Source organism: Microcaecilia unicolor, chromosome 3 (genome assembly GCF_901765095.1).
Source record: "Microcaecilia unicolor chromosome 3, aMicUni1.1, whole genome shotgun sequence".
NCBI lineage: Eukaryota > Metazoa > Chordata > Amphibia > Gymnophiona > Siphonopidae > Microcaecilia > Microcaecilia unicolor.
In genome coordinates, this window is record NC_044033.1 from 48819576 (window position 1) to 48844013 (window position 24438).

Here is a 24438-nt window from a genome sequence, read left to right on the forward strand (position 1 = left end):
ATAATCTTGTTATATTTCCCTTTACCTCTATTACTAGCTTCCATAATTTCTATAGCAGAATATCTCAATTACAATCTGCTCTCTGTTTGTTAGTAATTTTATTAGAGTGGTGAACTAGTGTGAATATTCGACATAACAGCGGAAATGTTTGCAGTACTACAACGTGCCAATGTAATAAAATACCCCAAGCTTCTGATTTAGAACTAATGTGTGTGTGCTAAGCTTATTTCCCATGTAGCAAGGGTAACAGCAAACAAGAAGTGTGTGCTAACCAGTGCACTAATCTCAATCCAATTATTATGCAAAATGCACACTAACAAACTGTATAGGGGAATTACTTCTAACACAGCTGTGTTAAAGTTTATTGCAGTATTACACTTTCTCAATAAGGCTGTGTGATGAAGTTGCCGATTGCCCTTAAAAACACTCCCACACAAGGGCCACCTTAAGAAGCCTAGCTCTCGAGGGCTCAGCAGGGTGTGTGTGACTCAGTCAGGTCAGAGCAGGAAAGGTGTGGTTCAGGCAAGTAGAATAAAACTCCAGAGCCCAGACACGCCAGAGAGGCCCAGAGCAGGAAGAAACAGACCTCCAGACTATGCTTATACAGCATACCTTTGAAGGACCCAAAAGGTAACTGGGAGGCAGGAAGCTTTCAAACTGGCTGTCAAAGCATGGCTTTTTCAGCAGGCCTATGGCACCTGGCCTGGCTGGATTTGACTGATCTGGGAATGTGTAAGTATACCTTAGGTTGGTAGGAGTGTTTGCCTTTAGTATCTATCGATGTAGTTCCTTTCTTTGTGCAATTTTAGCCAGTAAACTGCCTTGTCTTGAATGGTAAATTAAAGTGGTATAGTAAAGTCCCCAATAAATAAATACATTTAAATTAAATAAACTCTGTGCACACTGAAATGCTTCTGTTGTCTGGCTGAAACCAGAACTCTTTTTCTTTGTTTAATATTGAACTCCCAGCTGTTTTAACAGCCTGTGAGAGGAACAGGTTTAGATTTTTCTGTTTGCATCACAGTATTAAAGACTTTTTGTTCACTTTTAACCCATGGTCTGGCTTTATCTGTGAAGGTTCCTCAGCCAATTTCCACACACACTACTATAGTCTGAATCTTAAAACGTATCCTCTGGAGGGGAAGTAAGCTTCCCCACTGACTTCATAGACCTCTGGATGTATAATATTAGCTGTCCACTGAGGATCATAAAGAGGTTGGTTAGTGGAAGCCTCCGAGTATACAAATACAGAGCTGGATGGTCAGTTAGTATGGCCTTATTCTTTGGCCTGTGCATGCAAAATTTTCATGCCCATATGGGAAGCAGAGTTTGCTGATTCGGCCAGTTCGATAGCCATGGACTTCAGTAAGGAAGAAGTTGGGGGCCTCCTTCTCCAGAGTATCTAAGCATCTTCAATTGTGAGGGAATAGGGATTTTCCCTTTGGTATGGGAGAGGCACATTTCCAGAAATGGAAGAGAATGAGATCTCATATGGTGGGGCAATTTTTAGGTCAGCAACAGCTATCTGAATGGAGCTTTGCCTCCTTACAGGAGGAGTTCCATGTTGAAGCATGAGAACTATATAGCTACATGCAAGTTAGACATTATATATTGTTGAATTGGTGAGTGGCCTGCCACACTAGCCCACTGGAGTATGCAGGTGCATATGATCCTATAGAGATGGTGCATTTGATAGCTATATCTGCCAGTGTCAAGAAGAGGAAAAGGTGGTATCCCTTCTCAATGACCAACTCCAAGAAGATTAAGTGATATCATGAATGGCTTTGGGAAGGGCGGGTTGAGGGGAGGGACGGAATCAAGAACGACTGAAGTTGTGATGTGTACTATTGTGTTACTGCTGATTTGTTTTGAAAATTAATAAGTACATAAATACCGCTTTGCTTTGTTTTGAAAATTAATAAAACGATTGGATATAACATAACATTAAAGAATTATACTTGATGTTTGATTTTGCTGTTATTATGCACTTATCTTTATGTACATAAAAATGATTACACTGCAAACTAAAAGCCAACTTGGATCCTTGCAGTGGAGGAGTAGCTTAATGGTTAGTGCAGCCGAGATCCTGGGGAACTTGGTTCAATTCCCACTGCAGCTCCTTGTGACCCTGGGCAAGTCACTTAATCCTCTATAACCCCAGGTACAGAAAAAAAAAACACACCTTAGATTGTGAGACCACTAGAGACAGAAAGTACATGCATATGTGTACAGCACTGCATACATCTAGTAGTGCTATAGAAGTTATAAGAACTAGCAGTAGTAATACCTCTCCCCCATTCAGTTTTAACTCCATGCTTAAATACATATCAAACAATATTCTAAAAGTTTACTAACCTTGATGTAAGTAAGGCAGGCAAGACCTGTAAACACATCTGGAGTATTCCTGGAGGTAAACATTTGGTATGATAGCTGCATGCATAAGTGCAAGCAGCAGATGTGCCAAGTTGCTGAGAATGATGAGCTATCTCTATTCCTCTTTGGAGCAAAGGGCTAATGATGTAAGTGTACAGCTTACACTGAACTACGACATTGGCCTTTTGAGTTAAATCACACAGATGACTTGTGATCTGAAGACTGAGCTGGTGATCATCTCCAAAGATGAGGATCTGATAAGCCTCCAAGGCATCCCATTTCCAAAGCACATCTTCTGATCCCCCACAAGGCAAGATTCCTTGAAACTTATGGGAAGTACCATAGTAATTAGATGTTGCACCACTATCCATACAAGTTTCATAAAGTATCTCCTTGAATTCAGCCAGTTGATCATAATCAATAGTACAAATATTGCAGGCTGCTTGTTTAATTTTTGAAGAAACTTCTCCTCCACCTAACTGATCCAAAATGAGTTTGCTCAAGATATTCAGTATATGGTGCTGGAAATTTTTTAATACTGGTACTTTCAAAGCATGAAGTAATGGTGTAATCACAGATTTCGGATCCATGCAACAGCAAATTCCTACATTATTAATACCTGAGAGGATCTGCATACAGGTACTGGTCAAAGAAACTTGTTGTAGAAGTCGCAGACTCTGATGAGAGCATACTGCAATACAACAGCATCTCCCAGGGTAGTTAACTTCTCCTTCCACGCACTCAAAGGGGTTTTTGGACATCTGATTTCTGAAAACAGAAACTGGAAGGCCTGAAAGATCTCTGTGGTGGTGCATAAAGTGAGAATACTCACACCGTCTATGCCTTTTCCTTGTACACACTGATTGATGAAGCTGCTCTGATTTCACCTTTTTAACAGTACTGGTTATTTTCATAACACTGTTTATTAAGACTTTAATATGTTCTGAAGCTTGAGAAGACACACCTTCATCTTTTGAGATTAGCCATTCCATTTGAAGCACTGTGATTTCAAAAAGTTCAAATCCTTGGTGTTGGATAAATTCATGGACAAGATCCATAGCTTGACTAAAATAGAAAGGGTTAGAAGCAGCAGACTGAAGGCAGCTGAGCAAAACCTGTAGCACTCCCTCCAAAAGTTCTGGCAACAAAAATGCTCTGTGATGATACTTGGAGAATGTAAAATCTTCTTGAATTTCCTCCAGTGTTCTTTTTTGCCTTGGGACAAAAGGAACAGATTTTTCCAAACAAGTTCTGATTTTCAAAGTTGCTCTCAATAAATCTGTCATATTTTTTCTTAAGTTATCTGGCATTTCATCAGTACTATTAATATCTACAGACATAAGATGTAATATTGTCCGGAAGAGCATCCTCTGAATCAAAGCTATTGGCTCCTCTGTCCAACCTGTAGAAACTACTTTACTTTCCGAAGGATCACTCAGACTGCAACAATCTCCAAATCCTGAGAGAAATTCTGTTAAAGTGGGTACAACACTGGCTACCAGTGCAGAATTATGATTCAAAGCAATATCAAATTTACAAACTTTTTCTAACAATGATAACAAGACATGGCATAAGTCAAAGGGAGAGTTCTCCATATTATTAACAATGGAAATTGCAGCAGATTCGCATAAGGTTTCAGAATTTAACTCTTGACCTGGCATTGTATTTCTAGTATTTTCTAAAGTAAAATTTGCTTCAGCTGATTGTAGGGGATCACTTTGGTTTGCTGAATGATTTTCTTTAGGCTGGTAAGTTAAAAAAGGTTGTAAAAAATGTGAATGCCTACGCTTAACCATTGTTGATGTCTTATCATCCGAATTTGCCTCTGAATCTGAAGTAGATAACTGGGATTTTAGTCCATCTCTCAGTGAATAGTGATGGCTAGTTTTGCGAAGATGCCTAGTCTTCCGATATGAAGGAAGTAATTTGGAGGGTACATGAACAGGCAAACGGGAACTTCCTTGAGCATCCAGCCTTTCCTGAGAATGTTTTAGAGAACTTGAACTTGCTTCTTTGGTCAACAATGCATCCACTGAGAAAGGCAGATTAAAATCTGAAAAACAACAAAGATAGGTTAATTATTAAACATTTTGTACTATGCTAACCAAGAGCCAAAAATACTGTAAATTAGTACAATGCACCCGGCAGTCACTGCAAATAGAAGATTCATATTTTTTTCACATATTTACAGACTTGATTGTTTTTCTCCTAATAATTGTGCTGAATTTATAGTTAACGTGACCACATTAATATTTTTGCATTTCCTTCCTTCCTCCTTCAGCCACCACCTCCCGAATCCCAATCTCATCTGTACAAAACATGTGGATGCTGATGGTGGTACATCTAATACCATCAATGAGAAACATTCATAGACACTGCCCAGGGTTACCAAAGTTGTTTTACTTTTATCATGCTCTCTGTGGACAGCAGGATAAGTCATTTGTACCCTCCCCCCACCACCACCATGTCCGGTACCTCATCACAAATTCCCTGCCCCCTCCCCTATGCCTGCTGCCACTGCCACTCTAAATCCCCTCGTCCAGGAAAAAAAAAAACACTACAGGGCCTACTGCTCATGCTCCAGAGCTCCCATCTCTCATCCCTCCAACAACTTTCTGTCACGGGACAGGATGTGGCAGGGCTTAAGCATGGTTCCCTTCCAAACTACTACTACCATAAGCAAGCAAAATAAGCATAAAGAGGTGCCCTATTCCTGCCTGGCATGCTCGCTCCCCAAGAATCAGAACCGACAGCCATACTTAATTTGCATATCCCGTTGTGCCAGCCTTGAGTGCCATAGTTAGAGCTAGAAAAGCTCAAAAGACTACTCTGCACACATGCAGCTGAAAACACACATACAAGTATGCGTTCCCTACCTTACCTTCAGCCTTATGATACAGCTTAAAACTAAAAGTAAGCTACATTTCTTTCTTCATAGAAAAGCAAGAATGTCAGTCCCAGTCTGGTCTCGTTGGCTTAGTGAACAGTTATGTTTAAACAGGGTCCTCTGCAGGCCCTTCAAAACGGCTGCCCCACAGCACAGGGAAACTTGGAGTAAACTTTAGTAAAGCATGCTTAAATGCATTAAACCAAAGAGAATAAGGCAATGAAAGAAATGTATGCATTTGCTTAATCTAGATTGTTCTAAGTATTTCCTTTATATTATAAATGACTAATAGTCATCTTTGCTGATTTCAAGAATTGTACTTGAACCAAACTGTAAAAAGTGATAAATAAAATAATAATAATAAAAAAAAAGAAATGTATGCAGAAATAGGAAGATACTGCACACAAAATATCAATCTCTGCAATCAGAAAGCAGGGGAAAAGACTATGCACTCTTGATGGAGAGTGGGTAGAAAACACGACTCCAAAGCTGAAATATTAAACACAGTGCTAAGTAAATTTGAGAAGTCTGAATTGGTGAAACAAACATGGGTGAAGCAGAGAACAGCATTAACAGAGTGGAGGACTATTTTTTATTTAGATTTTTGCTCACACCTTTTTCAGTAGTAGTTGTGGAGCAACTCGAATTTCAGCTCAAAGTAATCCCTTGATTAAAAAGTCATCCAGGTAGGGGAAGACATATATGCCCCACCTCCAAAGTGTTGCAGCTACCACTATCAGGTATTTTATGAAGACTTGAGGAGCCGAGGCAAAGCCAAATGGTAAGACCTTGTATTGATAGTGCAGAGTTCCACAGCAGAAGCAGAGGAACTTTATGTGTGCAGGGAGAATAGGTATGTGCGTTCATGCCTCCTTGAGATCTACAGCAAAGCCAGTCTTTGAGTTGTATCATGGGAATTAATGACCACAGGGATACCATGCAAAAGTTTTCCTTTGAGAAGAAGCTTGTTTCAGTTTCATAGATTGAGAGTTAGATGTACTCCCCCCCCCCCCCTCTTTTTTGGTATGAGAAAACATCTGGAAGAGAACCCTCGACCCCTGTCTGGAAGAGGAACTGGTTTTATTACATTCTGTCGGTGGAAGGCCGAGAGCTCTTCCCAAAGTAATTTCATTTGGAGGGAGCGGAAACAAGACTCTCTTGGTAAATGTTTGGAAGGTCTTCTTTTGTCAACACAGAGCGTAGCCGTGCTGAATGGTGTGCACCCCCAATGGTTGGAAATTATGAGAGGCCATCTCTGTTGAAGAGAAAGAGCCTCTCTCTGTCAGGTAGGTCTGGCATGGACAACTGTACAGTGGCAATGCTCTCTAGGAAGGAGTCAAAAATTAGGCTGTTTAGACTGAGAGGCTGTCTGGGATTTTTGACCCCGCTGCTGCCTTGGATATGAGCGTTGGAGCATAGTCCTTTCAGGTGGAGGATGAGTAGGAGTGTAACGATGTTAAGATATATATTAATTCAAGCGTTGATATCATCCTGCAAATCTTCTAGAAAAAGTAGCAGAGGATTGTGGCCTGGATACATTGCAACCTGATTGTTCATTTAAATGAGTACAATTTGGTTGTACAGCTGATCTCTGAAAGCATTTAGAGTGTTCCAGATTGCTTGCAGCTCCAGAAAGTTGATCTGAAGATATGTCTTCTGAGCTGACCAAGCACCCTGAGTGTGGCGCCCATCCAAGTGAGCTCCCCACCCCAGGCAGGATGCATCTGTCATCAGCAACTTCTGGGACTGAGGAATTTGGAATTGAAGTCCCAGGGTCAAACTGGAACGAACTGTACACCAGAGGAGGACTTAACCAACTCCAGTGTTATCCCAAAGGCCCGATACCACTGGGAAGGTAGGGTCCACTAGGCAGTCCTCATGTAAAAACATGTCAAGGGTGTGACATGTACAGTGGAGGCCATGTGGCCTAATAACCTCAACATCTGCTGAGCTATCAACTGCTGGCTGGCTCGAACCCAAGTGGTGAGTGCTACTTGAGTGTCCACCCTCGGCACAGGGAGAAAGGAACACGCCTGCTGTGTGTCTAGCAGGGCTCCAATTAACTCTAATTGCTGAACCAGGAGTAGATGGGGTAGTTTAAAATGAAGCCTAGTAGCTCTAGCATCCAAATAGTTCTCCGCATGGACTCCTGAGCACCATCCTTCAACGTGCTCTTCACCAGCCAATCGTCCTGGTAGGGAAACACATGGACTCACAGACTGCGTAGCTGTGTTGAGAGGGGAGATAATAGCTTATTCTTCCTTCAAGCGTAAGGCTGAGATTGCAGGTCCAACGTCAATATGGGGTAGCCGTGTCCCCAGGATTGAGAAGTTCCCTAATTGCGCTTCAATCTTCTCTCAATGAGCTTCTTCATCAGAGGGCGCTGAAATCATTTAAGTACTACAAATATCAGTTGTATCTTCATGGGAATAAAGCTGGAAAGCTCATGTCTCATTTGATTAGGCAGTCTAGGGGGTCTCGGATTATATCTCAGGTTGATAGGGGCAATGCTATGAAGGTACATACTGATCGGGAGATTGCTGCAGTTTTTAAGAAATACTATCAAAATCTGTACGCATACCCGGAAGAGACTACTTTGGAGGGGGACATATATTGGGGAAGTTTGGATTTGCCTTGCTGTGACGCAGCGGATTTGGCTACGCTTAATGCCCCCATTTCGGAAGATGAAGTGGCTTTGGTAATCCAGCAAAGCGCTCTGGGTAAGACGCCAGGTCCGGATGGATTTAGAGCGGAATTTTATAAATTGCTTTCCACATCGATTGTTCCCACTTTGCAGTCTTTTTTTTACCCAATTTGTAGGTTCGGGAGACATCCCAAAATCTCTTCAATTGGCACAAATTGTACTACTGTTGAAACCTGGAAAGAATTCTACGCAGCCTTCTTCCTATAGACCTATCTCTCTTTTGAATACAAAGGATAAACCCTACACAAAAATATTGGCAAATAGATTGGTGTGGGTGCTTCCGGACTTAATAGTGGAGCCACAGGTGGGATTTGTCCGTGGAAGGACGTTAACTCATAATATGCGAAAGCTTTTACTGTCGATGGAACATATGGAGAGGGTAGGTCAGCCTTCTTTGTTAGTCAGTTTTGACGCAGAGAAGGCGTTTGATCGAGTGGTTTGGGGATTTCTTTTTGCGGTGCTTCGAAGATATGGGATAACTGGTTTTTTCAAGGATGCTGTGCGAACTCTCCATAAAGCTCCTAAAGCAAGATTACAGATTAACGCTGTCTTGTCTTCGGAATTTGAGATTTGTTGGGGGACTCGTCAAGGCTGTCCGCTGTCACCCCTGCTCTTTGTCCTATCTTTAGACCCGTTGATTAGGGAAATTGTTAGTAATCCAGACATACAAGGGGTCAATACCGGTTCCCAAGAGTTTAAACTTTCCGCATTTGCAGATGATTTATTGGTACATAAGTAAATAAGCATTGCCACACTGGGAAAAGACCAAAGGTCCTTCAAGCCCAGCACTCCGTCTCCGACAGCGGCCAATCCAGGCCCCAAGAACCTGGCAAAATCCCAAAATTTAATAACGATCAATGGACTTTTCCTTCAGGAATCTGTCCAGACCCCCCTTAAACTCAGCAAGGCCAGCTGCCGTCACTACCTTCTCCGGCAATGAGTTCCAGAGTCTAACCACGCGCTGAGTAAAGAAAAACTTTCTCCAATTTGTTTTAAACCTACCACATTCTAATTTCATCTTGTGTCCCCTAGTTCTATTATTGTTAGAAAGTGTAAACAAATGCTTCACATCTGTCCGCTCTACCCCACTCAAAATTTTGTAGACCTCTTATCACCCCTCAGCCGCCTTTTCTCCAGGCTAAAGAGTCCTAGTCTTCTTAACCTCTCCTCATTGGGTAGTCGTCCCATCCCTTTTATCATGTTTGTCGCCCTTCTCTGCACCTTCTCCAATTCCTTTATATCTTTTTTGAGATGAGGCGACCAGAACAACACAATACTCCAGGTGCGGTCGCACCATGGAGCGATAACACGGCATTATAACATGCTCATGCTTGTTTTCCATCCCTTTTCTAATAATACTCAACATTCTGTTCGCCTTCTTGGCCGCCGCAGCACATTGAGCAGAAGATGTCTATGTCCTATCCACGATGACTCCCAGATCCCTTTCTCGGTCTGTAACTCCTAAAGTGGAACCTTGCATGACATAGCCGTAATTTGGGTTCCTCCTTCCCACATGCATCACTTTGCACTTCTCAACGTTGAACTTCATCTGCCATTTGGACGCCCAATTCCCCAGTCTCACGCGGTCCTCTTGTAATCTTTCAATATTGTCAACCCCCAAGCATATTTGGAAACGTTGATGGAGAGCTTTGGTAAATATGGGGATTTCTCGGGCTTTAAATTGAATTTGGATAAGTCCCTGGCGTTGCCTACCAGGCTTTCGGTCAAGGAGAACTGGAGGGGCCTACATATAAAATGGCAGTGTGTACACCTCTCCTTTTTTTTGTATGTGTGTGTGTTTGGTAGGTGTTGTTAAATATGTTAAAGGTGGCTGGTTATTTCATTTTCAGAGTGGTCTAGAGGGGGGAGGGGCTGTAGGGGATGTTTCATTTGTACAATACTAAGGGATATTTCTGTTCTAGATAAGTTTAAGGTTCTGTACGAGCTGCTGGATTATGGGGGTGGGGCCAGGGAGGATGACGTGTTAAAACTTTTGATGATGAGCTCCTTATTTGGCTATTATACCGTTTGTTTTATTTCTGACTTTTGATTTATGCTGAGCCTGTTGGCTGTATTGTTTGTGATGTCAGCAATAAAAAATTGTTGAAACTTAGAACGGCACAGAGTTCCTCTGCAAGTACTTCCTTGTGATGAAAGTTGAAGCAAGATGCTCTTGGAGGACAATTTTGTGGTCTTTGACACCAATGCAGGGCGCAACCAAGACGGACTACTTGGAGAACTCACCGGACGGAGGTTACAAGGGGCCACCTTTCTTGGGGGGGGGGGGGAACTCAGCCTCCCACCAACCCCTCACACTGGTAGGTCATCCAGCACAGTCACTGTTACGGCAGCTATGCTCTGCTGGAGCCAGGGAAAAACTCATCCCCTGTTTTGACTGGGGAGCTAGCTGGGTATTAGGCGCATATTGTTGATGAAAACAAGTGCGCTGAGACTGCTGAGGAGGGTGAGAAGAAAGTGTGTACCTATGCCTTTGAGAGTAGTAGGGACCTGTCTTCAACTTGCCCGGAAACCTCCTCAATAAGAAGGGTACAGAAGGCATCTGGTAAGGTTTGTTAGATTTTTTAAAGAAAATTTGAATTTTCCACAGGAAGTTGTTCCTCCATTAAATAAGATTTATTATATACCTAGCACAATGAAAAAGGTAGAAGGAGAAAAATCAAATGACTTACAAAATGTCACAGCTATTTTGGAGCAATCTATGGAAGATGTAACTGAAAGAGACGTTGATAGCCTCATTTGTTTTTCAACAGGACTTGAATGCAATAATGAGATTGTATTTTAAATCAACCAACCGCATTTTTGCTGGCCAAAAAATTTGGCTCTATCCCGACGTGACCAAATCAACTCAGGAAAAAAGAAAAATGTTTCTTTCTATGAGGTCAAAAGTAGTAGAATTAGGGGGATCCTTCCTCCTGGCTTATCCGTGTAAATGTCTCATCAGGTTAAATCAGATAAAATATGTTTTTTATGTACCTGATCAGCTTAAGTCCTTTCTGGAAGCAGAACAACGTTAGAGTTAAAAGAAAAGCTGAGAATAACGACACCATAAATTTCTTTGGTAATTACTTTTGAATTTTGTATGTAACTTCACTAATTCCTGCCCCCTTTTGTACCATGTTTTGAGGTCTAAGGAAGCCAAATTGAATTGGGGTGTATGTGGGAGAATAAGGATGTTTTTGTAATAATTGTTTTTGAACTTTATGGCTGTGTTTAGCTTGACAGTATGTTATATCTGTTAAAGTGCATAAAACCAATTAAAAATTACTAATAATAGAAGGCATCTGGTAGGAGACAGTATCGATGGTATCAGTGTGTTTCTTCATGAGGTCTGCAACCTCTTCCACCTTCTCTCCAAAAAGTTTATCCCCCCCCCCCCCCCCCCCCGGTACGTGGCATCCGCCAACCTCTGCTGGACCGTTGGTCTAAGTTTGAGACACATAGCCATGAAAGTCTGCACTTCATTGTATTTTGGACAGAAATCCTGGATGCCATATCAAAAGTATTGTAAGTATCCCTGGTCAGGAATTTACAACATGCCTTCTGCTGTTTGGCCAGATTATGAAGCGATTCGGCCTGCCCAAGTGGGAGAGAATCCGCCAGTCAGCACCAGATTCCACAAGTAGAGGCTTGTGTAGAACTGGTATGACTGTATATGGGAGATTAACATTGAAGCCTAATACATCTTCCGCCCAAAGGAGTCCAGAGTTCATGCTTCTCTGTCTGGGGGTGCTGAAGCAAAGTCTCTGGAACTTCTGGCTTATTTGAGTGCGAATTCCACCACCATGGAATAATGAGACAACTGTGACCTATCAAACCCAGGGGAACTCTGGATCTAATATATGGTATCGATTTTCTTGGGAGGACAAGGACCGAAAAAGGGGACTCTCAGTTCTTTACCTGAACATCATGCGAGATCTTGTGAAGTGGGACAGTCACAGCCTCTTTAGGAGTCGTCATAGTCCAGGACCTTGAACATCTCAGCCCCATGGGCTCACCCTCTGTCTCCAAATGAACTGGAATGGCAGCCACCATTTCCCGGACAAAAGCTGGGAAGAAGAGGTTCTGAGGTGGAAACGTCCATTTCTCCTCTGGTGGGGAGGGGTCAAATGGTATACCATAGGACTACTCTTCTAAGAAGTACCTAGGGTCCTCATCAGACGCCTATGAGCACTCAATAATGGTTTCAGCAAAGAACGCCTCATGGGAGGGCTGAGACCGAGTCTGTCTTGAATGTGAGGAACTTGGTCTTTGCCTGGAGCGGCACTGGCATTAATGACCTCACCACAGGCTGAGGGCCTTGAAAGGCAGCAAGAAGAGGCATGGCTGGCTCAAGCACCCCTGATGCCAATGCACTCTGCTGCAGTATGCCCGCATGGCCCAGATATGCTCATTGAGGGATGACATCAGAAAAGGCTGGGGCATTGGTTCAGAGACACGCTGCTGAACTGCCAGTGTCAACTCAAGTACCTGGTCCGAGCTGCATGGAGACCCCAGCATTGGTAGCTCCTCGAAGGAGGGGAATGATCCTCTTGGTGCAGATGTTTCTCAGGGACAAGATTCCTCGGTGCCCTGGTGCTCCTGGCACCATGCGTCGAAGGAGATCAATGCTTGTGCTTCTTAGCCTTTGTCCGATGCCGAGCATCAACACCGCCCAGTGCCAACGAGGATGAAGTCAAATCCAATGCTGGCCAGTCCCCAGGCGCCCTGCACAGCAGATGGCGTTGAGGCAAGTGAGACTTGCTCAATGTATGTCCACTCCCAGTGTTGGACATGAGTCTAGCAGCCATAGGGACCGATGCACCCGATGCCAGTGCAAGAGCCAACACCGATCTCGAGTCCATCAACAATTCGGACCTTGCTCCAAAAATGCTCTCTCTCTGAGCCTATCTGGACAACAGTGTTCTTTTCTGAATATGCAGGCAAAGAAGGCAGCTGGTAGGGGTTACCTTCTGGCCCCAACCCCGGACATACCAAACTGAGATATAGAATACTAGCTTAAGCCAGCATTTGCATGCTAAAATTTAGGTATGCTCACTTACACCATGTCAATAGCTGGTGTAAATGTGCATGCCTAAATATAGCACATTAGCGCACAAATGGAAATATTCTATAACCTATGTGCATAAATGTTTGACACGCCCATGACCCAACCATGTGCCTCCTCCCAGTCACGTCTCTTTGAATTTACGCACTATGCAACTTGCACACTCATATTACAGAATACCGCTGTGCAAGCATCTAGCACTTATGCACGTGAATGTAACATTCATGCTCATAATTACTAGTATTCTATAACTTTAGCACACAAATAGCACTTACATTAGAAGCTAAAGTTATAGAAAACATTTATGGGGCATTTGTCATATGAGCAAAATAATGACCATTAAATGGCAATGGCTATCTCTATGGGAGGTCTCTGATCACAGGTCAAGTAAAGAGGAAAGGGTTGGATGAGGAAGCAAGTAAAGATGAGAAGGTGGGGTAATGAGGAAAAAATTATTGGAGCTAAGGCTTGGCATTGGTTAGGTAATGCAAATTGAATTATTTGTTATTTCCTTAGTTTATATATCTTCTTACATACCACCTGCAAACCCAAAAACTATCAAAACAGTAGATATTTTTCTATCTCTGAAGGGCTCAACATTTAAATGTGTACATGAAGCAATAGAGGGTTAAGTGACTTGCCCAAGATCACAAGTTACTACAGTGGGAGTTGAACCAAATTCCATTGGTTCTCAGCCCAGTGCGCTGCTGTGTAAACTGTTTCTGATGTACTTCCAAATAAAGTGCAAATTAAAAACGAAAAGTGAGAAAACACTTTTTTACTGTGAGGATGACGGATGCCTGGAACAGACTTCTAGTGGAGGTTACAAGCTCCAAAGCACTGGCAGAGTTCAAGCATAAATGGAAAACGTCAGTGAAGGGAAGATGACAACAAAACTATTAAGACCAGTGACAAAACAGGTGGGCCAACGCAGTCTTTTCTGACATTTTCAGTTTTTTTATATTTGTAATATAAAAGTATACCTAAGCCTACTATATCTTTTTCAAGACAAGATTTCAAAATTGTGTTAACACACTCGAGTATAAAGACACAATAAGCACGTAAGAAAAGCTATGCTGTGTCAGACCAAAATCCATTGAGCCCAGCATCCCGTCTCCAGCAACAAACAGTCCAGGTTGAAGATACCCAGCAGATCTCACAATGAGATCTATTTTCCATGACTCCTTTCCACATCAGTAACTTTATTTTTTTAACATAGCTTCAACCCTTTTTCTCAGCATCAACATCAGGCACTCTGATCTACAGACTCCAGGATCACTCCAGGAGACCTTTCTAAAAACTAGCGTTACATCATCCACCCTCCAATCCTCTGTTATTGTAGCCATTTTAAAAGATAGGTTACAGATTATTAGCAATAGGATAGCAGTTTCATGTTTTAGCTCTTCCAGAACTATGGGGTGAATGCCACCCTGTCCTGGCGACTTGTGGATCGAGTTTTTCAATTTTTTTAATTGAATCTTCTAGATTGAAAGTGGTGTGCTTTAGTTGCTCCAAATCATCACCAAAGGTGGTTTCTGGCATCAATATGACACCACAGTCTTCCTTAGTAAAGACTGAGGCAAAGAAATCATTTAGTTTTATCCTCCCTGAGCACTCCTTCTACCTTTTGGCCATCCAGAGGTCCAGCCAACTCCCTCGTCGCCATTTTGCTTTGGATTTACTTGAAAAAAATGTTAGTATTTTGTTTTAATCATTTTCATTCTAACGATGATAAATTTGATTGCATGGGGATTACTTGCCTAGCGGCCCCACCACTATTGCCCCTAGCACCAGGTCCTGTATACCAGTAAAGACAAGATCTGAAGTACTTTTCCTTCTTGTCAGATTCTGGACTATACTGCTCCATGAAGCAATCATTTATAGCATCTGGAAACTTTACTTCCCCTTGCATGTCCAGATGAGACATTTAACCAGTCAGTCTGAGCCCAGGTAATTAAAATCCCAAGTATCACAGGAAGATCCACTTACAGCCATCTGTTTTATAAGATTATAAGAGCTGAAAAAAGGAAACGTGGACCTCAGTGCTACAACACTTGCAACAGGAAACCAGTTCCCAATTTGGTGGCTACCGCTAATGAATCACAGATCCAACAATCTCTTATGAAGTGGAAGAAAAAAAAAAAGCTATAAAGCTGAAAAAAACTCCACTAAAATCAAATGCCCATCCAGTAATAAGTGCATCTGTATAAAGGTCTTTCAAAATGTTAGAAACATATATATATATATGAATCACTCACAATATTAATAATATAAAATAGTCCAGCTTATATTTGTGAATGATGCACACACACACACATATATTTATAAGATTTCTAAGAGCTACCTGGGAGTGAATGGGAATTAATCACTACAAGACAGTGAAAGGAGGACAGCTAGCAATACACCACTTAAATGCAAAAAAACTGCTACTTCTATTTCAACCAAATTGTAACCAGTTGTCACTTGCAATTTTTTCAACCATCATGTCATAAATTAAATCCAATCACATCCGAGACCCTAAAGAAGAATGCTATTAACACCTAATGGTATATTAAATAAATGAAGGTGAACAGTTTTGTTTGTTTGGTTTTTTTTTTTTCATTATTCTCAACTCACATCCTACGATTTGTAGCCCTGATATTAGGAAAATAAGACTACAAAATCCTAGCACACTCTTGGTGTTAGTTACTGGAATAAAAGTGCCATGTCAAAAATGTACTTTCAGCATAGACTGTAAAATTAAAACAAACCTTCAAATAATAATATTTTATACAGGAAATACTCCTTCAATTGTTTTAACAGAAGTTTAATTGAGTGGAAGATTATTAAAAAAAAAAAACATACCTGCTGAATTTTCTTCTTGGATGGGTATTTTCCACACCAGGGGTAAAAGTGACAATAAGAGAGTAAGTAACTCTTCTCGACATGTTAGATCCTATGTTGACAAGAGAAACAAATTATTTAAAATATAGGTCTTGTAATCTTACAAAATAAATGCAAGCCTCTGTGGTACTTAGGACTCATAAACACGAATCCATCTAAGCATCTATTCTTTTTCTTGTAAACACTCCCTTTTCAGGATTCTCTGTGTACTACAGAGCTAACACTGTAGAAGATTCCCTGTCAAATCTCCTGAGTTTGAAAACTACATAAACCATTTAACTATATGCCACACCTCATCAACTACAGCCAATCAGATGACCCACTTGGTATTTTATACTTCCCTGCAACTTTTTCTATAAATATAAGCTATCCAAGCCTTTCATGTTGAAAGAATTTCACATCAAAGTGAGAACAAAACCATTAAGTGGAAACTAAAAGTAAACAGTTTCTCTTGGATGGAAAGTAGATGTTACAATTAGCACACCCAGTTTTATCTTTAAGCCTGAAAACCATAATAAAAAAAAGTATACTGAGGTCCTTTTGCAAAGCTGCGGTAAAAAGTGGCCATAGTGCACCCTTACTGCATACTAAGACCATTTTTACCATGGCCAGGAAATGGCAGATTTTCCATTTTCCAAATTAATGGCCACATGCTAATAGCACACGAGCCCTTAGCGTCACCTATTTTGTAGGCAGTAAGGGCCCACGTGCTAGTCCTGTGCTAATCAGTTAGTGAACAACAATGTAGGTGCGCTTACTGATTAATACAGAAGCTCCCACTCTCCACCCTCCCTCTCAGAAAAATTTTAAAATATTTTTTACCGTATGGTTTCCACGCACACATTTGGAACTTACCACAGGATGCTCAGTGCATCCCGTGATAACCCCTTTGGAGTAACCTAATGGTTAGTGCAGTGACCTGACAACCGGGAGAACTGGGTTTGATTCCCACTGCAGCTCCTTATGACTCTGGGCAAGTCACTTAACCCTCCATTGCCCCAAGTACAAAAAAAGTACTATATATAATATGTAAACCGCTTTGATTGCAACCACAGAAAAGGCAGTATATCAAATCCCATCCCTTTTCCTCTTTCCCTAAACTGCGATAAGCATGTGCACCTTAGTAAAAGTAAGAATAAAACCTTACTATATAAAATGAAATTCTAAGCTACATAAAAACTAATTTCCTTGCCTCTATGTTCTCCATAGATAGTAAATTAATCAGCCACACAAGTTAGCACTAATATGGATAGACATTCTCAGAACCACTGAGGATATGTGTGGTTGATTACCCTGCTGTCTAAGAAGAACTTACTAGAGGAAAACAACCAATCTTTTCCACCAACAGGCAGGGCAATCAGCCACACAAGCAAGAAATGCAACAAAAAGAGAAGATAACAAACTAATGGGCTTGATTCCATATTGCTTTTGGGGAGAAAGGTGGTGGCGAAGAGAAGATACTCCTAAATATGGGGCCTAGAGAAAATGGAGTCGGATTTTAACTCTCAGGCAGAAAGACTGATCAAATCTACTGATGGCACTGGGAGTAAGTAGGAGGGGGAAAAAAACAACACAAAGGTGGAGGTACACTAAGTTTCTACGCAAAGAAATGCACAAAGCAGGGAGTAGGAAAAGGAGGCTCTTCCAAGAAACCGGAGAAGACGTATGTAAAAAATCAAATCTTTATTCCAAGAAAAACACTGACACACTTGACTCTGACTCGACACAGCTGTGTTTCGGCGCTAAAATGCACCTTCATCAGGAGTTAGAATACAAGGAAGGCAAAACCATGGAGCAGATATCACTTGTGGTAGTATACAATCCAGAAAGGAGATCCCACAAAAGTGGAGGAATGTGACCAACTGCAGACACAACACCAGAAGGGAGGAGATAGCAGTATGACCAACAAGGCACTTCCAGAAACAACAGGAGAGTGACGAATGTTCAATCAGCAAAAACTTTAATTCATATGTGACCCAACATGGCACCATGTTTCATCAAGAAGCCTGCCTCAGGAGTCTTTTGGTAATGGGTAACAAAATGTGGGTAGTCAATACAAATAGATGGTCACAATTAGTCTGATGATTTGTAGAAACAGGAACACAATACTTGTCTTGATTGCGGGAGGGGGAGAGAGTCACACACTGATACCGAGCATGAGGTTTAGAAGACACTGCTGACTCCTCAAAGATTCAATATGCTCGGTATCAGTGTGCGACTCTCCCCCTCTCCCGCAATCAAGACAAGTATTGTGTTCCTGTTTCTACAAATCAGACTAATTGTGACCATCTATTTGTATTGACTACCCACATTTTGTTACCCATTACCAAAAGACTCCTGAGGCAGGCATCTTGATGAAACACGGTGCCGTGTTGGGTCACATATGAATTAAAGTTTTTGCTGATTGAACATTCATCACTCTCCTGTTGTTTCTGGAAGTGCCTTGTTGGTCATACTGCTATCTCCTCCCTTCTGGTGTTGTGTCTGCAGTTGGTCACGTTCCTCCACTGCTGTGGGATCAGCTGTGTCGAGTCAGAGACAAGTGTGTCAGTGTTTTTCTTGGAATAAAGATTTGATTTTCTACATACGTCTTCTCCGGCTTCTTGGAAGAGCCTCCTTTTCTTACTCCCTGCTTTGTACTGGGAGTAAGTATCCAAAAAAATAAAAGGGATGTAAATATAAGAACAGCAGTTCATGATGCAGCCTTGCAACAGATGCCTATCTCAGATGGGCAACTTCTCCAAACGAGGTAAGTTTTGCGCATACCATGACAGGAATGAACCTCACTCCTAAGCCAGGATATGTGGAGTATAATCTCACTCAAATTTACTGCTAGTGCTCACTGCAGAACTTTCATCTTACCAAAAAGAATATCCCTCTTGAGTTTGTGAGATGTAACATGTAAAAGAATCTAGGTGTGCTCAGAAATTCTTTTTGATCAAGCCTGTGGAACCCAAAACAAATATTTCTGTATCATTTTGCCACATTTTCTTGGTCTCGGACTGCATTCACAGAGAAATTGTTTGGGGTGGAAAATACCTTCACTTTCTCCGAGGACAAGCAGGCTTATAGATTCTCACAAGTGGGGAATCCCTAGCATCAGTAACTAACATTGCTCAATTGGGCCAACTGTTGGTTGATGGTGAGAGGGAAGGGGAAAATGTTTAAACCAATTTTACATACAAATTCAGGAAGGAAAAAGGATTTTTTTTTTTGAGAAACTGAACCAGAGAACCCAACTGTTGATTGATGGTGTGATGGTGAGAGGGAAGAGGAAAATGTTGGCACCAAAATACAAACTGTACGGGTAACACAACAAACTCATTTGTATTATTCATTTTTTGTCAACACTTTAAAACAAACTGAACGATAAAACTATTACCTGGTTAACCATGCTATTCAGTGTGTTCAATAACATAAATCCTCGACCATGCACCAGATACTGTCCAAGAACTGCCATGTGGCTTTCCTCTTCCTCATCTTCTCTGGCTTCTACTCTCTGGACCACTGCATTGCATAGTTTGTTGACATCTGTCAAAAATTCGCGTGCCAGTGAATTACTGGCACTGCTCATGACTAAGCTACAAAGAAAAATAAAATAGAAAAAGTAAATGAAATACATTTTTTAAAATACTGTTACTTTTATATATGCTTCCAAAACCAAAGTACTACTTTTTTTCGTAGAATCCATTCTATATTCTATATACCGCACCTAAATCTAGGTACCCCTTATAGAATATAGAATCTGGCCCTACATGCATAAAATAAATAAAACAACAGTATAGCACAAAAACAAAATAATACAATCTCTATCCATATTACCTTCACAGCATGACCATTAACATACAATATTTACATTGTATAGGATTAACAGTTCAGGCAATTATATCAGGCCAGAAAACACTTATCAGAATTACAGCGGGCAGATGCTATAGGCTTCCTGAAATAGCAAGGTCTTTAACATAGATTTAAACTCTTTTATATCTCAAAGCGATCAAAGTGTGTCTGGAAGTCTGCTCCACAACTGTGGACCTTTAATGTAAAAAAATAGAATTCCTACACTCCTCCAAATAGACAACGTAAGGAAGGTACATCTAAAACGTTTGATGATTATGAAGATAGCAACCAAGTGGGCTAATGAAGGTGTAAAGTGGATGCAAAAACAGGAGAAAGCTTACCACATAAAGCCTTAAAAACAACAACAGTTAAAACTCTTTCTATGCTTTCCTAACTGATCTCTTTAAATAGTTTTACCTTTACTTTACTTCTTATTAGTCGCCAATATTCCCATATAGAGTTCAATGTGACTTGCATCAAGAAAAGAAATACATTTGTCCAGAGTACCAATAGCATTTAGAACAAATCATGGACATTGGAAGTCATCAGAAGGAATTAGTTCCCGCCAACTGTGATTGCTTTTTCATTCTGTGACACAAATCTCTTGAATAAGTAGGGGTTCAAAAGTTTGCGGAACACTTAATAGTGGTTCACGGTTCTTACCTGAATCGGTAGCTCATTCTAATCCTTTGCTGATAGGGAAGAGTCTGTACATGTAAGGACTTGAATCTGATGATTTTTGGAGAAGGGAATGACAGATCCAAGAGATTACATGCAAGTCTCCTAATCCTATTACAGAAGTATTCTATATGGAATAGAATGGAGGCTGCCATGTAAGTATTGATATTAGTGAAAATGATTCTCCTTCATGTGCAGTACTGCTCAGAAGAGTGGTCACAGCAAATTAGGCAAGTGAGATATGATAGCATTTTTATTAAGTTTATTTCTGTATACATGTATCTTTCCTACCTCCTACATACAGACCATGCTCTGCAACTGCTGTATAAATACAAAGGGGCTGTTGCAGTAAAGTGTGCTAGATTTTCACACAGGTTAGTCAGTTTAATCAACACTATTCAGTGTTGTCCTACTTATACTAGGATATCCAACTTCCCGCCTCCTGTTTTTCTTTCTTTGGGCAAAAACCTAGCATGCCTTAAAGTTCCTCTGAGCTAAAGAATGCCCCTCACCAAGGTACCCCCTCTTAGAAGGATCACAGCTGCAACCTCCAGTCTTTCTACATTAAGGAACCGAAACGTTGGCCCAGAATTCCTCAGAATGGGAATGGAAACAGCACATACAAATCTACCAGGACCTGCAGGAGATTCCAACCCAGAACAAATCTGTCACACATATCAGAACACGACATCAGAAATTCTATCCATGCAGTTCCTATCAGAGTAAAGCATCTGCTTATCACTGCCACCTGAACTGTCTTTCCCAAGTTAAAGACCAGGATCACTGACGTGCAAGAAGGCTGAAGTCTGCATTAGCTGATTCAGAACACCACTCCCCTCTTAGACACCGATGATCAAAACTCCTACCGCCACAGCACTCTGATCTAACTCCCTCATGATTAAGCTAATAGTATGCAAATGATATGTGCACTATTAGCTTACATCATGAGGCTGCAAAACAGATTACGCCTGGCACATGCGTTCAAACACATGCCCAGGACACGAGCTGTCAAGTGTCAGCCCCAGGGGTCCAGTGGACCCCCACCCCACAAGCAAATAAAAACCAGCCTGGTGGTCCAGTAGGACCCCTGCCCTCAATCCCCCCCCCCCCCCCGCCACCACGGATTCAGTGTGACCCATATCAGGGGGCCCGATCTGGTGGGCTAATGGTGGTGGAGGGATCCCCCAATTCAACCTCCTCCCAGTACCTTAGAAGTTGGAGGAGGGACTAGCACTCCCTCCTCCTCAGCGGGCTCCACCTCAAAATGGCAGCACCCTGAACAGTGCATCATGGGATGCATGGGGTGGAGTTTAACTTCCATATAAGGGAATTTCTCTTTTATATGAAAGTTATATCCATCCCGTGCATCCCATGATGCACCGGGAAGAGCAGGGTGCTGCCATTTTGAGGTGGCGGGAGTGCTAGTCACTCCTCCAACTTCTAAGGTATTGGGGAGGGAGTTGGGTCGGGGAGATCCCTCCACTACTAGCCCACCAAGGAACGCTTTTCAGTGGGGTAGGATCGTCAGGCCCCCTGTCATGGGTTATACTGGACCCACAGCAGCGGCGGCTGAAGGGGTGGGGGTGGGGAGTGAGGACAGAGGTCCCATTGGACCACCAGGCTGGTTTCTATTTGCGAGCAGGGTCCAGGAATCCACTGGACCCCCGGGGCTGACACTGACAGCCTGGACTGCCCTGTCAGAGCAGGAGGGAGGCTTTCCCCTTAACTCTAATGCCAGCTCTGAGCTGGCGTAGGGTTAAGGCAGTAGAAGCATGGGAGGATCAGAGCGTAGTTCTCCAATCAGGAGGAGGAAATACCAATGAGATCATGTAAATGTAATTTAAATGAGCTCTACATTATTCCCTGGCACGCTCATTGTTTGCCGCACTAGAGCCCTCTGATCATTCTGCACAGGTAAATACTATTATTATTATTTTTATTATTTGTTACATTTGTATCCCACATTTTCCCACCTTTTTGCAGGCTCAATGTGGCTTACATATTACCGTTAACGGCGTTAGCCGACTCCGGTCTGAACAAATACATGGTATGAATTAATACAAAGTGATATTGTGGTAGAATGAGGTACATGTATGGTAGGCACAATTGGGGGGAACTTAGAGATGGAAAGGGGGAAGAAGAGTCAGGTAATGTCCATTATGGTATTTGGTTACATTGTGTCGCAAGTGTACAGGTATTTTTATGTTGGGTCGGTGGGGTATGCTCTTCTGAACAGGTCTGTCTTTAGTGCTTTCTGAAAATTTAGGTGGTCGAGCGTAGTTTTTACTGCTTTTGGCAATGCGTTTCATAGTTGTGCGCTTAGGTAGGAAAAGCTGAATGCTTAGGTGGATTGGTATTTGAGTCCTTTGCTGCTCGGGTAGTGGAGATTTAGGTATGATCGTGCAGATTTTGTGGTGTTTCTGGTTGGCAGGTCGATGAGGTCTGTCATGTATCCCGGTGCCTCGCCGTAAATAATTTTATGAACAGTCGTGCAGATTTTGAAAGTGATACGTTCTTTGATTGGTAGCCAATGCAATTTTTCTCGGAGTGGTTTGGTGCTGTCAAAACTTGTTTTTCCAAATATAAGCCTGGCTGCTGTGTTTTGGGCGGTCTGATGTTTCTTTATGATTTGATCCTTGCATCCCGCATAGATTCCATTACAGTAATCTGCAGTGTGTTTTTTCTGTATTGAGTTTTAGTTGGAATGCATTTGCCCATGAGCTCATGATGTTTAAACTTAGCTTGATTTCGTTGGTGATTTCTGCCAGATCATGTTTGTAGGGGATGTATAATGTAACATCATCAGCGTAGATAAATGGGTTAAGGCCTTGGGTGGATAAGGTCTTGGCTAGTGGAGTCATCATGAGGTTGAAAAGGATCGCTGATAGTGGTGATCCTTGTGGTACTCCACAGCCTGGTTTCCACGGTAACGATATGCTTGTTTTTGATTTCACTTGATATGTTCTTGTGGTTAGAAAACCCTTAATCCAATTGAGAATGCCACCACTGATCCTGAAGTATTCTAGGAGTCTTAGCAGTATGTTATGGTTAATCATGTCGAACGCACTTGACATGTCAAATTGGAGGAGGAAAATGCTCTTGCCTATTGCTATTTCCTGCTTGAATTTGGTTAGGAGAGTGAGTAGTACTGTTTCGGTGCTGTATAGGGGTCGAAATCCTGAGCTTCATCTCTCTTCCTCCCTCTAGGGGAGAAGGGAGTAATTGGCTCACCTTGCACTGAGCCATGGCTCCCCCTGCTGAGGTAGGAAATCCGTTCCAACCTTTTGGAGCTAGCCTCCTCTCCCCTTCTTGCAAGGGCTTCTGGGGATCGTAGTACGGGGCTTGGCTGCGGGAAGGGGAAATGTGGGATACAAATGTAACAAAATAAAAATCGAGTCCTGATAACCACATGGTTATCAGCTCTGGTGGCACAGTCTTCTGGATTTTGGTTAGTTGGCACATGCCGCTGTTGCAGGAATTACCACTATTGTTAGCAGAATCTGTGGTACTTCAGGAGTCAAACACCACACACCAGAATGAGAGAGAAGTCTTCTTTATTTGCCAGCAAACAAAGTAGGACATCAGCACTAGGTCTCTTCTTCTCTTCCTCAGCTCTCTGGATCCTGCGTCTCCTGTCTGTCCTCTCTCTTGTCTCAGCTCCTTCTTCTCTTCTAACGTAAGCTGCTTCTGCTCTCAGTTATATAGGGTCCTACACCTCTCTAGCCCCCCTTTCTCACCAGATGGTAAAGAATAGATTGATTACCCTGTCTTGAACTAATTATCTCTATACATTTACTCCAAAATATCAGTTACATAGGTTTGAGATATTTCCTAAACTGACCTATGACCTGGGGCCTCTCAAACTAGACAATGTGGCACCTATCTCTTAAATTTTATTATTATTTCTCATATTCCAAGTCATAGCTTAAACTGCTAACTGGACTCTGGCATTCATTAAGGGGTCAAGGGGCCAAGGGGCCAGTCTTGCTTAATGGCACACAGACATGGTTT

The 24438-nt window shown here is 41.9% G+C and overlaps 1 protein-coding gene across 1 annotated transcript in view; it reads right to left on the reverse strand.

Moving 5' to 3' along the window:
• Positions 1–24438, reverse strand: part of LYST (lysosomal trafficking regulator) — a 347836-nt gene that overhangs the window by 286287 nt on the left and 37111 nt on the right. The window contains exons 2-4 of the mRNA XM_030195890.1: positions 19295–19493; positions 15874–15964; positions 2356–4426 (exon numbers count right to left, since the gene is read on the reverse strand). Coding sequence (XP_030051750.1) covers positions 2356–4426; positions 15874–15964; positions 19295–19486 — 2354 coding nt within the window. The 5' untranslated portion in view covers positions 19487–19493. The remainder of the gene's footprint in view (positions 1–2355; positions 4427–15873; positions 15965–19294; positions 19494–24438) is intronic.